General features: G+C 38.4%; 1 protein-coding gene across 1 annotated transcript in view; it reads left to right on the top strand.

Moving 5' to 3' along the window:
- The window catches only part of THEMIS (thymocyte selection associated), an 80,394-nt gene extending 67,190 nt beyond the window's left edge, over nucleotides 1-13,204 (top strand). Inside the window, exons 6-8 of the mRNA XM_026044060.1 lie at nucleotides 1,752-1,767; nucleotides 6,948-7,052; nucleotides 13,175-13,204. Coding sequence (XP_025899845.1) covers nucleotides 1,752-1,767; nucleotides 6,948-7,052; nucleotides 13,175-13,204 — 151 coding nt within the window. The remainder of the gene's footprint in view (nucleotides 1-1,751; nucleotides 1,768-6,947; nucleotides 7,053-13,174) is intronic.
- The last annotated feature ends 3,181 nt before the right edge of the window (nucleotides 13,205-16,385 follow it).

The raw sequence follows: 16,385 nt of genomic DNA, 5'->3' as shown, positions 1-16,385 counted from the left end.
CATTTTGGTCAGAACAGTYGCGAGCCCCTCTGTAAAAACTACTGGGCCTATTGACTGCCTCTGTGCTTGGATCCAGCACTTTCACAGGCATTTCATCAGAACTTGCTAAAATGGTGTTTGACCYTCCCCAGTCAAGAGTCAGTTGGGATCAAGAGCTCAAAACACTCTTGTGTCAAGAAGAGCTGTCAGAGCTCAATGGAAGTTACTGGAGTGTACCAGATGTCACAGCCTCCTGCAGCTATCRTCACCCAGCAGCAGCAGGCACCCTGGCGTTCCTTAGAGGGCTCCCAGGAGACCCCTGGCCATTTCAGATGATGATGTCATCAGAAGATCAGGAAGGTCTTGACCAGAGTCCAGAAACTCCTGCATAAACTGCTGTTTGTTGCTATCTCAGTCAGCTACACTGGTGGCAGGGTTTCTGCCTTGTTCTTCACTCTGCTCATCTTTCGTGTTAGTTTGTGTAGGTTGCAGGTCTGGACTCTACAAACAGTCCTTTTACAGACGTTGTTGATTTGAAATTTTCCATTTACTTGCATTTATTTGAATGAAGCTCCCTAGGTACGCTTCAGTAGTTAAGTAAAACAAGGCAATGTTTTTCGCAGTTTCATCTGCATTGCTTAGAGTCTCTGACTGTTTTCTATCTCTTTATTCATTCTGGGCCAATAGTGTTTGTCTTTTGTCCAACCCATTTATATGCCTGATAAACTTATTTATTTGTTTGTTTGTTTTTGAATCTCTGATAGCATTTGAGTTTGATTTGCTGTTTTTTATTTTTTCAGCACTTTCTTCATGTTTTTAATTCCAAAATACTCTACTTATCAAGGAAGCTTGTTCTAGTGTTAAATTATTCTGTCTTCATTTTTTCTCTATTTCTTTTGGGTTTCATCCATTAAGAAAGATCCTATCCTTTGATGTATAATCCCTCCTGTGAAAGCATAGTGCTTTCTTATCTTCTGGTTGACACCCACTCATCATTTGTAACAGTAGATTACTGACTTTATACTTCTTGCTTCCAGTAGAAACATTTCTTTAAACTTTAGGTATCAAATAGGCTCGGTTATTTTCCTCTTTCACTGAGTTTATGCCTAGAGACCTGTGTTTTGCAAGTAGCTATAGATGCATGCCTAAGAACACGAGAGAAAACATAGTTATTAGTGCTACAGGATGCTGCTTGCCTCTGGTCCTGTAGAGGTTTAAAGCACTAACTATTCTCACCAAGTCCAGTTTCTAGCGCTCCTAATTTCAAAGCCCAGGGAGTATCTCTCCTACCTTATCCTCACAAAAGTTGCAGCTAGTTTTTTAATCTCATCCTATATACTGTCTTAGCTCTGACTGCTCACAGCAGTAGATTAGATAAAGAATAGCTTTATTTATTGAAAGCTTTCAAACAAACAGTTCTGTTTTACACATAGAAAATTAAGCTGAACTGTCTTCTTGTTTTATAAGGTTCTTTGTTTTACAAGGTTAGGAAACTGTGTCATCTTTAGCTGTACAGGGATATACTCTAAGGCAAACTGCCTAAATTTGGGTATAGCATGAGTTAAAAGTTGGAGACTGATTTAACCTAGACCAAAGGGCTGAGGATGGATATACTGATATATTCAAATAAAAGGTAAAGATGTGGTGTGTATTTTTTTTCTAGATGTGTGTTAATATAGCCTTTTTTTTTTTTTTTTTTGGTTTAATGCAATGGTGGATGGAGAATTATATAGGAGATTGGTTTAGAGGATATAACAGTTCCTCCTGGCCAGTCAAAGGAATCCAGAAGTCCAGTGCTGCATGCATCAAGCTGTTCTGCTGTGCTAGCCCACAGGACAATGGATTAGAAAATATGTCAAGACTGAAAATACAGACCTACTCCTGTGGGTTCTGAGTGGGAGTAGCTGTGCCATTTACTGACTAATCTTTAAACTTCTGCTAGTGAATGCTAAGCCATCCTCCAAACACCAACCTATTTCAAATGCCTAATAAGGATATTGAATCTGTGCTGTCAGAGAAACCAGTTATAGACACAATTACTATTTTTACCAGAGGCCAGGTAATTCTGAAACAAAAAGCAACATATTTTTCTTTCAGTTTTAAGGTCTCTCTTGTGTTTCCTTGCAAGATTCTTGTTAATAAAGATAGGATTTATTATCTTTGCTTGCAGGAAATTGCACCTTTTTTCCTCTGTTGCAATTAAACCCTTATTGGCCAGTTAAGATATTATCTTTTTTATGTATATTTGAATTTGACTGAGTTTGAATTCATTAAAAAAACAGCAGTATTTGTACAATCATAACTATAATCTGAAATCTGCTAAATCAATTTGTTTTACTTAACCTTGACATTTATTTTAAGTGGAGTTTCTAAAGCATTGCCTAGTCTTCTTGCTAGTGGTTTACATTTCTGGAATCATTATATTTTGTAATAAAAATGTGTTTGCATTGATTTTGCTTATTGATGCTAGGACATTTCCAGGCAGATATTTATATTTTCTTACTTTAGGCACCTGATTTAGGAGGCTAGTGTGCTGGAAAAAGAAGAAAATGAAGAGGCCTTCTGCTTGCGATTGGAGATGTACACGTAGCACATAATAACTTTCATAGTGAACATGRTTTTAGAAATTTCTGAAAAGAAAAGAAAGCAAAACATACAATTCTGAATTAATTTTCAAAATAAACATGCGAACAAAAAAAAATCTCTGTCTTTGATGGTATCATGGAAAAGCCATATGACTGTTCTAAATCAGAAACTCAGACACATAGAAATAAGCAACATGATTTAGGATTGCTAATGTGTGGTAATACATAGGTATGAAAACTCTAGGTTTGAGCCTTTGGCTCCATCTTTGACTAGGCCAAACCTGTTACATTACACAACCTTATTCTTGTCTGACACATATGCTACTTAAGATTAAAAGAAAAAGAAAGAAAGAAAAAATCAGATAAGGAAATGACTTAAAATGGCATTTAATAGGATGGTGAGTATACTTTGGTAGACTATATTTAATGATTTTCAATCAATCTCCAAGTTGTTATGATGCAGAGTAAGTAAAGCATGGGCCTTGTATTCCTGTGTTTTCCTTATTTATTACTTATAATTCTTTTTAATTACAATAATACTTCAATACTGCCATTTCGGAACTTGGAGAAGTAACTAGCAGGAGAATGAGCTGCAGGATTACTTGCAGAGTTACTAGAGATGACTGCTGAAGCAGATGCATGTCCTGTAGCTTCTGATTATTACATTTTTAATGATGGCCTTTAATTCTAAGTGAAGTGATGCAGTTGTTTAAAACTTGCAGCAATATTTCTCCTCTGTAAGATTCATTGATATATTAATATATTTATATTACAAAAAAAATGAAGAAAAAAGAAAAAGAAGCAACAGCGGTGCAACAATGGAAATTCATGATCGAAAGACTTAAAGAAAAATACAAAGATAAATTATAAGAGAAGAGACAAAGAAAAAGATTTGAAGCTAAGAAGGCAAGAAAGAGATCAACAGCTGCACCCTTCAGATTTTTTTTTTTTTTTTAAGAAATGAGGTTAAACTTCTTTGCACAAAGATTCAGCACATTCCAGAAGGATATAAATGCTAATCAAATATAATTTTTAACCCTGCAATGTATATAGCACTTCACAGCTTTTAAAAATGTGCTAAATCATCAAGTGAAGAAATAGTTGATGGATACCAGCTGAGGGAACAGTCCATTAGTTTTATTGGCTCTGATTCTGCTGGCTTTCAGTAGCACTCCTGAAGGAATTAGCTCTTGTTAGCATGTAGGASAGCTAGAACCAGGCCCACAACAAATAAAGCACTACTGTTCATAAAAACACTTTAGATTTACTCCCATACTCTTCAGATCGGTGTGCTTTTAGTGCAGTGATGTTCAGAAAGAAAGGCATGATTCCCCCTTATTTATTTCGCAGTAGGCCTCGAATTGCAGCATGATAATTCACAACTGTTATTTTTTATATTAGGCATAAACAGTGAAGGTTATTAATGTGGCTGGTTGTTAATTCATGAATCATAAATTCTGAACTGAGATACCTCACCATAGCTATAAAACTTGCTTGTGGTCATGGATGGGTGTTTTTTGGTGCTCAGTCTTTTACAAACGAGATTGAGTTTCTAGCAGTGGTTGCATTTTAGCAATGGTCTTAGTAGCTGGATAACTTCAGTTGCCTGTATTGTGAGGTAGGATGGAAGGGAAGGTTAAGACAACTCTTTGTGACCTTGGAGTTCCTGAATGAATAGCAAGTACATTCAGAAATCAAACACACACACAAAAAACACATATACAAAACACACCCCCACACACCCCCACACAGCCCACTCAAGGAACTCAAGGATGTGATTTAGATAAATGGAAAATTTTACTCTGCAGACAACTCTTCCCCAATGGAAAGACTAACACAATTATAAAATTTGTTCCAGGAAGAGCAGAAATAATGAAATTTGGTTTAGTAAGGATTCAGGTCTGATGTCTCTTGCTGCTTCTTTCCCCCTTCCTTCCCTGACAATAATGAAAACTCTCCCTATGGCATTTTTATCACATGAAGAGTAGATCTGTAGCTACCTGTGTGTTGAGTGGCCAACTAATATGCACATGTTGATTTATCTGCTGCCTGCTGCCAAGGGAGTGGGTAGCAGCTGTGTTCTGCATGCCTTTCCTTCCACAGAGGAACTAATCTAAGGCTGCCGTTTATAATCATGCATGCATTTTCACTAAATTTGGTAGTTCTGCCCCTTTTTCTAATTTGACTGAAATTGGCAGCCCTCCGTAGTAAATACCGAAAAGCCTGACAGATGGGTAGATAGACAATGTGATGACATAAGCCTTGTCTTCTTAGCAAGTTAAAATGACATGCCTGATGCAATAGTTTATGGTTGAGACTAATGGATTTTTTTTAAAGGGAAAGCAAATTGCATTGATTTCAGGGTTCAATACTCCCTTGAGATTGTTCAGCTTGTCCCATTTGTTGTTTAATGCTTTATTGAAGTGTAAATGTATACATATCAACAGGAACCCCACACAGGTTTGGGATTGGGGACATCTGTGATTTAGTCTGGCCTTATGACATTAATTTCCTTTCTCCTTGAGCTGTCTTACTTAGAAGCTTACCATTTTGTTTGCATATGTTTAATAAAGAAAGTTTAGCCATGACTTCCATAAGCAACCAGTACTTTACATCCATATTAGCAAGTCTAAGTGCACAAACAAAATTTCCCCTGCTGAAACACAGGGATTAGCTTATTCCTTCARAGTCTGTTTTATTCATTAGTTTACTTTTACTGATATCACACACAGGCCACTTGCAAATGATCAACAAACTTAGAAGTGTTTATTTAGAAGATATATGACTAAAATTATGAGAGAAACATTCATTATATTTCTCATCATAGTTTTTCTTCCTTTTGGTGCACAGATCTACAAATATGTTGCTGATTTACTCAGTGCTAGAAAGAAATAGGAGAACTAGTGGGTGAATATGTCCATGGGAAACTCTGCTCTGAGAGGCTAGGTCTGTCTTAACAAACATAGTCATTAGCTCAGGCCTTAAAAAGATCTTTTATGGAGTGGGAAATGAATCCATTTTTTCAGGGATATGCAGCTCAGCCTTTGCAAGTCCAAGCAGGAGCATGAGGGGATTTGGTTCCTGCTGAGAACATATGCAGCTATTTCCTTTGTGAAGGGGAGCATGGTGGCCTCAAGGATAGGCATGGGAGGGTTCGTGTGTGAGAACCCATAAACAAGGAGCTCTCTGATAAGCATGGCCTTGCCAGGAGGTTAGACAAACAGGGAAGGCCTGTGTGCACATACTGGCTGTTGCAGGTCACATTGCAGCCTAATATCCAAACAGGAACAGCTGCTCCACGAGCCGTGTTTCACACCACTTTGCCACTGCACGTAAAGCCGCTCGCTGCCTTTTGAAGCATGTTATCCATTACTGGGCCCAGGGTAGATATCCCACGCACTGTCCCGTACTCAAACACAGCCGAGTGACATGAGCTCTGCCGGAAGCTGCTGGTGCCTGCGGACTGCTGCGGTGTCAGGTGTGCTGCAGCGATACCCACCAAGGCCATGGTCCTGAGGGGAGTGAGAAACCATTTCTGCATGAATTTTGCTCTGAGTAGCTCTGCTAAATGTGAGACCGCATGATAAAACTGACCTGCAGAGTGAGCAAGAGCCCCTGCTCCTGTGGAAGAAGGCATTGCCTTTGGGAAAGTTTTTCCTTAGTGTTACTGCAAGTTGATCTGGGTAGACACAAAGTTACATCTGTCAAAACTTTTAATTTTAACCTCAGGCCACATTCAAGCCTTCCTCTTTGTTTGTTATATTGTCTTCCAGATGAGAAGAAATTGAGGCTTTTCATCCTAGGAAAGAAATAATATTGATTCCTTTTGACAGAGATTAATTTCTTCAGGCAATGAAACATAGGAGCATATTTGCGATAGAGATGGCAGGTGGACTGCTTGTGGCAGGTAGACTGCTCTTTTCTTTATATTGTAAGATTTTTTTCTGTCTGCTTTTACACAGTTAGTGATCACAGGTTTTCACCATTTTATTAGATCTTAGAGTTATCTCTGGACAGAGAATAGCGAATGGACAACCAATTTGTCCAGAGCCTTTGAGCTACAAGTAAAAAATGGAAAAAGATCTCCTAAAAAAAAGTGTGAAGACTTTTATAAAACACTCAGCTGATTTCATTCCTCATCTGCCACACAATATCCTTCGGAAAATTGAGAAAGTCACTTACAAACTCTGTGAAAATGAGAGAAGTGAGGATATTATGAAACAGCAAAACAGTGTGAGACTTTGTGATACRGTAAAGCTTTGTTTCCTTTACTTTTTACTTTTGTGCTCCTTACAGTGCAAGAGCAGTATCTGCCATTTACTTTTACTTTTTTTGTGTGTTAATTATTTAGGTCTGACAAGCAAGGTGCTTGGAAGGTGTGAGAGAGAAAAGGAACAAAAAGAAGAGCATACCAATGACTATGTGGATGAAAAYATAATTGAAAACATAAGAAAAGCATTTCAAGACACTGCAATTCAAAATAAGCATGTAGTCTCTGAAGAAAAAAGGTGAGTGTGTCCTAAGATCCCTATGGATGYAAACAATGCAGTCAGAATGATTTTTCTGACTGATAGCTAATCATCATTTTTCAAAACAAGCTAGTTTTCCTAGGAAGTCATCGCTGTTGCAAGCATATGTTTTAGGAGCCAGTCAGGAAGGGGTCTCTGATGCTGACMGTGCCATTTATGATCCACTGCCACTCTTAGGGGTGGCATCTTTATCAGAGTGATACCTACTGCTTTCCTGGGGATATAACTGCACAGACTTCTTGGTGGGGACAAAATCTTAACTARACAAACAATTATACTTAGAAAGAAAAATGCAAGAAAGAAGAAATGCAAGAAAGAAGACTCAAAGAAAGTCTTTGTATCTGAAAGCTTGTCTAATTTTCCCATTTGTACCAATTTTGTGTAACAAAAGCTAAACAGTGAATAGAGACCTTGCCAGCAGAAGCCATGTAATGTATAATTAAGGTTTGTCTATTTTAAATAGATACCCGGGAATTATTTGTATTTCCACTGCGCGCCTGTGGTTCTGCCCTGGCTATCTGCAGGAGGCTCAAAGAGCTAGTGAAGAGGCCTTTGCTTCCCAGGTGCTCCAAGCATAATTTCCAGCTAAACACATCTTGAACTTGCATCTAGATCTGAGTGAAACTGTGTAATCTAAACTCTTTTCACTCATAGTTGAACCTCTTATGAACGTTTCTTTAGTTACCTCATCAGTTTCTCTTCTTAAGAGCAATCTCTGGCAGCCCAGCAAAACCTGAATGATTTCAATAATGGAAAAGATAAAATTTATTCTGAAGTGATTCTTTTTTTCTTTTTTTTTTTTTTTTTTTTTTTTTTTGTTAATGTCATATAACATTTCCATCCTGTTTGGACTAGAAAGTGAACTGGATCCAAAATGAGTTTTCCCACCTTGCCTATGTAAATGGGAGGATATGATATTCTATCCCTCATCTAGTCCTGGCATTGGCTCGTTGCAGCTTGTTCTGATTTACCTGGTTATTTCTGTGCCTTCCAGGGCAAGGTTTAGCATCACCTGCTCACAGCCACAGAAATCAAAAAGTTACAGGAAAGGCAAGGAGGCAAGGGAGGCAAAGGAGGTGCTTTGTACAATGCATGGTCTTCAATCCATATGCTGGAAAGGATGGGGACTTGATATAGAGTGGAAACAAGGCTAGAAGGAGAGGAAGGGAAAACAAAACTCCCTTTTTGACCAAGATAGCCCTTTTGACTATAGACATTTCAAGAAGCAATGAATGCCTGGAGGGGCAGTCTGTTACTGTACTGCTTGCTGCAGTGTCATTAGCTATTCAAGTCTTCATCCATATGCCCTTTAAACTCCCTATCAGTGGAAGACAAGTGACACTTAATTAGTTATCTTCATTGAGGGCTTTAGCAAACATGAAAGTAAAAATCTTGCTGTCCCCAACAAGATCCCATTTTCTCTTGAAAAGTCCCATAAATTGTAGCCCGCAGTGGATGCCAGAGCAATGTCCTCTCTAAGGTCATTAGACAGCCAAAGAGCACATAGCTCTTCTAGTCTGCTGAACTTCCCCAACCCCAGTTATCCAAAATCTCCCATTATGGACCTTATTTGTCATTTAAAATTTCTATCAAGTTCTGTCCTTGCACTTCTGTGAGCATTTTTAGAAAAGTGATTTTGATTTAGGTATTTGACACTAAACTTTAATGTGTGCAAAAACAAATTTATAAAATTGATAGAGCCTTAGAATCAGCTTTGGTATATGTATGCCATACGACTAGTTGAAAAGACTTTAAAAACAAACAAATAAACAAAACTCTTTTAGGCTTACTTTTAGTCAACTAATGAAAAACAAAATGTCTCTTGCATCTCTGCCAAATTGCCAAGGGAGAACTCTTTCAATTAACTCTTTCTCATGCATGATCTTGCCCTTCTTCAGGACCTTTTTTTTTTTTTTTTGGAGAGCTATCAAAATGAAATCTATTCAGCCAAATTACTTAAAACTGTAGGAAAAAATAATGAAGTATAGACAGAAAATTCAAAAGTCAGACATACATTAAGAAAATCAGTCTTCATTATTTTCAATGCTCATTAGTGCCTCACAAAAAAATCCTTCCAGAGTCAGGGCCAAAGTACAATAGGATGACACTAGTAAGAACTAGTCCTCATGGCAGACAGAAGGGAGTAACAAAGAACAGAGATTTGCCTGAAGTTATTACTGTGTTAATTTTAACAAAATAAAAGTGTCCAGAGGGTAAATGCTGTTAACATGACCTCATCATTGCAGAACAATAAGCAATTAAACAAGTGATTTGGCTACAGAGGCCTCAGCTTGCTATGGCAACAACTGTCATTAACATATTTTAACCTTTCTTTAAAGAATCAAGGGAAAGTAAGAAAAAAACATTCAAAATGCATTGAGTAAGGCTTTCTTTTTAATGACATCAGAAATGTCTTTCCTTTTACTGTTTTTTTTTAATGCATAAACTCAGTTCGACTGTCTTTTAGGGGGTGCAGRAGTTCATAATAATTATTCTTCTTAAATGGAGAGAAATTTATTGAAAGGAGCTGGAAGAGCTCTAATGCTGCTATGATCACTCATCTCATGTCCCTGAAAAGAAAAACGAGACAGAGGCAAGCAGAAGTGACACAAACAGAACATCAAAACAGCATCTGTCTCAGGAGCTGATAGTAGCATCGTGTCTGGAGACAGACAGAAAGGAAAATGATCCAGAAATGCAGAGAGCTGAAAACATGCTTGAGTTTCAGGCTGCTGCAGGATTGCTCTCAAGACTTGAACTTCATGTGATTTCTACCAAATAATGGTATTATTTGACTAAGTCCCAGTTCTTAKCAAACGAGCCAAAAATTGAGAGGTAGAAAAAAGAAAGGAATAAAGTATAGAATGAAAGAGCTGCATGGGAAATGTTAATAACAGGAATTAAGTCTTGTATCAATGTCCTAGTAGTCTTTAGATAAAGTTGTTGACAACAGGTGGTTTCACTGCCAAGTCAAACTGGTGTTCCAACTTGTCTTGGAAAAGGAAAGCCCAGAAGGAGCATGATGGGATCAAAAACCCCACACAGGTTGAGGAAGCAGATGTAGTGAGAGATGATAACCGTCTTTTAGGCATTCATTTCCACTAAATCTTCATTTTTAATATCTCCGAAAGACACTTGTGGATAGAAAAGTCCATTTTGTTATTATTTTGGCCTAGTTTCTGTAACACTGTCATTTTAGTGCCTTGGTTCTTGACTTTGTTCTCTTCTTGCCATGAGTTCCGTAATGGAAATGATTTTGTTTGGACAAATTGAACCTTTTATTTTTARCTTATATTAATTTTTCTGTGATTGTATGAAATAGACTGGAGTCCTTTCAACACTGAATATGCCTTTTTATAGTGGGAAAAAAAATGAATGGAGGATCCACTGGCTAAGTCTTAGTGGTATATTGCCACTAGCTTCAAGAAAGGATCAAAATTTCCCCGCAGTCTCAGGCCTGCAAATCTTTTACCTTTGCTGGAGAGCCCACCAGTTAGAGATGGCAGCCMAAGAAGTGGGCTCCTGTTCTGCTCAGTCCACCAACACAACGAAGGCTCCATGGGTGTAGTTATGCTGGAGAAATAAGAGGAAAATTCTTCACTGGAGTCACAGCTTGTATGGAACTTCTTCACCTGTATGGGTTAAATATTTCCCTTTACAGCATAAACTATACTAGTAAAAGAACAATTTACTGATATGAGTTTCATGTACTTAGGCAAAGTTGCTGGCATAGCTGCATCAGTGTCATATATTAGCTTTATTCTTGCTGTAGTCTCTGGATTGCYGGTATAATTGGACTGACAAATCCTTTTATGGCACAGAAGAGCCCTAACTCAAAGCCATTAATTTGATTGAAGAGATCAGTCACTTGCACTCCTCATGTATTTTTTAAATACAAATGTAAAGGTTTCCTGTTTCATTCTGAAATTTTATTTTGTTTGTTTTCAGAGACATCTGAAGCAGAATAATTTGGAAATTAAGCAGAAACAAATGGAAATTTGCATACTTCACATATTAAGATCAACCGCTGTTATTAGCAAAAGCTGTTCGAGAAAACGGGTCCTTCTTCTGTCTCATGAAGAGCATATAAGCTGTAATTCAACTACTATAATACTCTGAGAGACTAAACTACCTACTAGTCCTAAATAAGAAGCAACACAAGYTAATGTCTTACGACCCTGTGAAGGGACAGTGTTCTTCTTGTACATATTTATTCATGAATTCTGACAGTAATGACAAAACAAATCCTTCATTCTTATTGCACCTGAAATATCAGTTATTTTTCTGAACCACTGTAGGGCATATATGTAAGGAGCAGCCCTTACTGAAAGAGCTGCAGAGCCATTTTGCTTTCTGGAGGATGGAAGGAGAAGTGTCCATGCCAGCCATCGTACCTGAGAAAAAGGAACATTCTCTCCTTGCTGGACCCCTTTAAGAGTGTCTCCTGCTTCTCCTTGTACCTTGTATTCYCACATCATCCTTTGTCCTTCCAGTGGTTAGAACAAGCAGGCAACATCTGGTGCTTCTCTGCTTCGTATGTAAATAGTAAAGACTACCCCAGAAGAGTGAAAGCACAGGAAGGAGAGCAGAATGTTTTTTCTCTAAAAACAAACACATTTTTTTTCAAAGGGTTTCCTTTACCTCTAAATTTCTGCAAAATGAAAAATATAGAGGCTATGTAGGCATGGCATCTGAAATGATGCAAATGTTCCTTTCCCAGGGCATGAGAAACCTTCCTTCATTCCCTACTTTGGTACTTTGTGTGCTGAGCAGTGATGCTGAGAGGTCCTACTTGCATGGATGAGTATCTCTACACACCTTGCAATGAATATACCATTAGTGTTGGTATTAAAGCAACTGTATTCCTGTGTGAGAATGCTGTGCACCTGGCAAGTCACACACAAGCTGCACAAATTCAGGGCACTTAATAATCTTGAGAGGTACCAGACCTACTGCGAATGTCCTGGCAGAGCTAGTCTGTGTTTGCAGAGTGAGTTTAATACCCAGCATCTGTGGCACATAAGTGAAGAACTGGGCAGTGCTTGCACAGTACATACTGTGTATCTAGAACCTTAAATCTAGAGCAACTGCATATACATCTGGCAATGTTTTTATTTTCAGTGAAAAATGTTGAGAACTGATGTGTAAATAGGCAGTGATGTGCCAAGAATTTTTAGACTCCCTGAAGCTTGATCTGAGTGGCATAATCAGAAATCCCAGACAACTACAAAATGCTCAAACTTCTCCCAGACATCTTTAGGGTGAAGAAAAGAAACATATTTAGAGAGGTTAGACATACTGTATTTTTTGTCTTACTGAAGAAGCACTGTGCTTTAAAGAAAATATCTTTTCAGACTGACAGTATGGTATATTCAGACTTGATTATTAACGATCCACTAAACGATTAATCATCACTAATGAAAATAAATTTAGAAATGCTCTATTTTGTTTTACTTAAATATATTCAATATGTTCATCCTCATTATGAACATCCTCAAATATTCATCCTCATTAAAAACAGTTACAATCTAAGTATAAAGTACAATATTGACAGTATTTTGATCCCATGCCCATGTAGCATATAGTATTTTGCATATCTCCAGTTAATTTTGAGGGGGARGCTATGTGTATAACTGGCTAACACATTGCTTGTGGATTTTGAAATATATTTAAAATACTTGCACAAAAATGCATGTATTTCTCTGTGTTCAACACAGCCCAATCTGTTACGCCATCAAACCCAGTTCGGTGTGTGAATAAAAGGAATTTGTTCTGTTTTCTTCTGTTTTCTTGACTTTTTTTTTCTTCTGAAAATGATTTTATTCTTTCTCTGGATGGCAGAGAGGTGTTATGTTAGGTGTTAACAGAATTTTCCTTTGCTCAAATGTCAGAAGTCTGAGTTCTCTAGCTAGAAGAGTAGAGAATGAAGCCCGTGGTGKCCTGGACTGCATAAGGAAGGTTGTCCCCAGCAAGTCAAGGGAGGTGATTCTTCCCCCTGGCTCAGCATTGGTAAGGCCACGTCAAGAGTACTGGGTCCGTGTCTGGGTTCTTCAGCACAAGAGAGAGATTGAGCTCCTGGAGAGTCTAGCAAAGGGCCACAGAGATGTTTAATGGCCTAGAACATCTGTCAGATGAGGAGACAGTGAGAGATGTGCAACTGTTCAATCTCAAGAGGAGAAGGCTCAAGGGGATCATATCTGTGTATTTAAATACATATTAAGGAGTGCAGTAAAGAAGACAAAGCCAAATTCTTCTCAGTAGTTTCCAGGGCTATCACTGGAACAAGAAACAATGACAACCAGCTACAACACAGAAAAATTCATGTTTATGTACCTGTGGAGGTAGCCAGCATCAGGACAGGTAGCCCAGAGAATCTCTGTTCCTTGAACATAGTCGAAAGCAAGTGGAACTACATGATCTCCAGAGGCCCCTTCCAACCTCAGTTATTCTGTGGTTCTGCGATTTGGAGATCAGTCCTATGTTTTGCTGCACACTAGTGATGTGATGCTGAAAAACCTGGACTCTGCTTAGTTCTGCTGTTAGGATGAGGAAGATCATTGGGAGATAGTTATTTTCATGGCAAACCTAAGCTTGTTTCACACATACCGTAAAAGCATTTGTGATGTGGTTTGTCCACAAAAACAAGACTTATCAGCCCTCTTCTGCAATATTTTCCTTTAAAGTGCTTCTAGAGAAGCRAATTCTCTTCTTTGCACAGGTTTGGTTACATAAAGAATCTAATTTTGCTCCTTTGTCATGTCCAGCAATCCTGTCTCATATATTCAGCCTTATTGTGTGCAGTGGGCTGTTCTCACGTAAGTAAAAGCAGAGGAAGYTTATGAGCCTTGTAAATATATTATTGCAGAGATCTCTGCAGTATCTTTTCCTCAGGCACGTGAGCCATCGTATCCTATCCCTGCAAGAGAACTGGCCTGGCAGTTCAGCTTGCATGTCACAGTGGGACAGTGATGCTGGCATTTATTGGTGTGGAATGGAGGCCCTGCTGCTGTGCTGCTCGTACAGGAGATATGGACTGCTGGGGAAAGTGGGAGGGAGGGAGGAGATATTAAATAACATTCAAGAAAAAGKCTCATATTTAGTATTTAAGACTTAGTAAGTGATGTGACTGACTTCAGCTGCTAAGAAGATCACTTTAATTTYCTATTCTTTGCTAAGGCATGTTTGGAAAAGCTGCAATGTCACCATGTTCCTGGAGGGGCCTGGTTATCAATCCCAGACGTTACTGCTCAAGTAGACTGTGTTCAAGAGGAGAAATGTATTTGCAGCTGAACACGGATCACGATCACTATGCCTGAAGAGAATACAAGTATATTTAAATAATAAGGCATTTGCTTTGCAAAAGATGGGCGTAAGCTTTTGCACAGACCTGTTAGCTTAAAGGCTTATCTCATTTAATGCTAAGAAGCGTTTCCACTGTGTTCTCATTGAAGGCCCATCTGTACACGGAGCTGCTCAGGAACAGCTGTTTCTGCACCTCTCCATGTGTACATAAGCCCTTAGTGAGGCAGCATTTTCTATTTGGATGATCAACAAGCTCATTTTTTATATACCCAGCCTTTGTGTCTGGTAAGATAAGAAGAATCTTCTCCCAGCATTTTTTTAAATGCCAAAAACCCTTTTGTTTAAATACAATGTGCTCCTTCTGTATGTGTCAAATAAATCCTTATCTATGATACTTCTTCCAGTAAGAAGCTGCTGTTTATTCTTTCCGTCTCTTCACTTAATGCATTTTATACTTATGCTACCTCTCCTAAGTCTGCCTCAGTGTTTTCCTAATGTTTTTCACTTTGATGTCCCTCTATCATGTTAACTTTCAGCTCCTTGACATCATATTAAAATTGATAGTCCTTGAAGAGAAAAAGTTTTATGATTTTACTTCATGAATTAGTGGCAGGTTTTTGCTGATTTCTTTTTTTTCCTCTCTCCCTCTTTCTTTCTTTCTTTCTTTTTTTTTTTTTTTTTAGTGCATTTGCTTGCTGGGAGTGTTCTTGAGCTTTGCAATAATACAGCTTGCTGTTTCACTGACTTCCTGTCACTTTTCTCAGGAATATGTATTTCCCAGGATACCCTTTTATGAATCTCTCTTAGACTGATAAATCATGAGGGTCTGGATTTAAGTGCTCGTTCTCAGCCCCTGGGTAGCTATATCAGAGAAGGATTATTTTGCATTTGCCTTGCTTATCCTGTTCCTTCCCTATTCTACTATTACCAGTCACTGTCAGAGACAGGGTTTTAGTAAGACCCATTCAGAAAACTTTTATATTCTTATTTAACTTAAAATTTATCTTGTGTGTTAAGTTTTGGGAGCATGTGGAAATGTCTAGGCAATGATTTAAGACCCTAATCCTGTTGGGATTTTTAGAGACACTTATATGTGTAAGCACCTTGTCCCTATAGTCTCTTTGCATGCGCCTCTGTGGCTCTGGGAGCTGCAGCAGCTGCTCGTAGCTGCCGAGCCTGCTTTGCTCTTCTGAGGAGAGACACAGAAATTATGCACTTTCTTCCTTGCAAATACACCAGTTCCTTCAGAGAATCTCTGGTCCTTACTGAACAGATGAAGAGTCTGAAAGAGGCTTTAGGGAGATTATCCCATGAGACACTTCATTTATGTTTTAAGAAGAAAGATTCTCCTTTTTCTGCCTTATTCCATTGGCGTAAGATGCRGTCTCATGCTTTCTGTAGGGTCAGTGATCACATCTGCTAGTATTCACAGGCCTAACATTGCACAAGAGGAGACTTAGAAACTTAGCCTTTCTTTGTAAAATTAAGCTGCTTCTCTCCAGTCACCAAGRCTGCTTTATATTCACTTTATCTGTCCTACCACACCTGCTGCAGCTTTCTCCTGCAAGCATTCACACCAGTGGCTTGTGTGACTCTATAGGATAGTTACAAAGGGTTTGCAGAAGGAAGTGAGAGTCTTTATAGATTTACCTCCATTGCCATTTCTGTTGTGCAGAGTTTGGCTAGGAATAGATCAGTAGAAATAAACAAACAAACAAATCCACTATTTTTTATTTTCAAGATAAATATTACATAAATTGAGTCACATTTTGATAGACATATCAAATGTACCAAATCTGGACATGACTCTGCCTCTATTCCTTGTCTTCTGCATGGTGTTCAGAGGTACTCTGAAGCTCAGCACTTCCAAGCATAAGCTACAATTCCCATCTGAAGAATAAGCTGCAATTCCCAGCTGCTGCCAGGCTGGAAAGCTCTAGTTTTTTTTCAAAATCTTTACCAGCCCTTACCTGGAGTAGTGTGACACTTC

Source organism: Nothoprocta perdicaria, unplaced genomic scaffold (assembly GCF_003342845.1).
Source record: "Nothoprocta perdicaria isolate Ctin4 unplaced genomic scaffold, notPer1 scaffold_349, whole genome shotgun sequence".
In the NCBI taxonomy this organism is placed as follows: Eukaryota; Metazoa; Chordata; class Aves; order Tinamiformes; family Tinamidae; genus Nothoprocta; species Nothoprocta perdicaria.
This window is presented reverse-complemented; position numbering and strand designations above follow the sequence as displayed.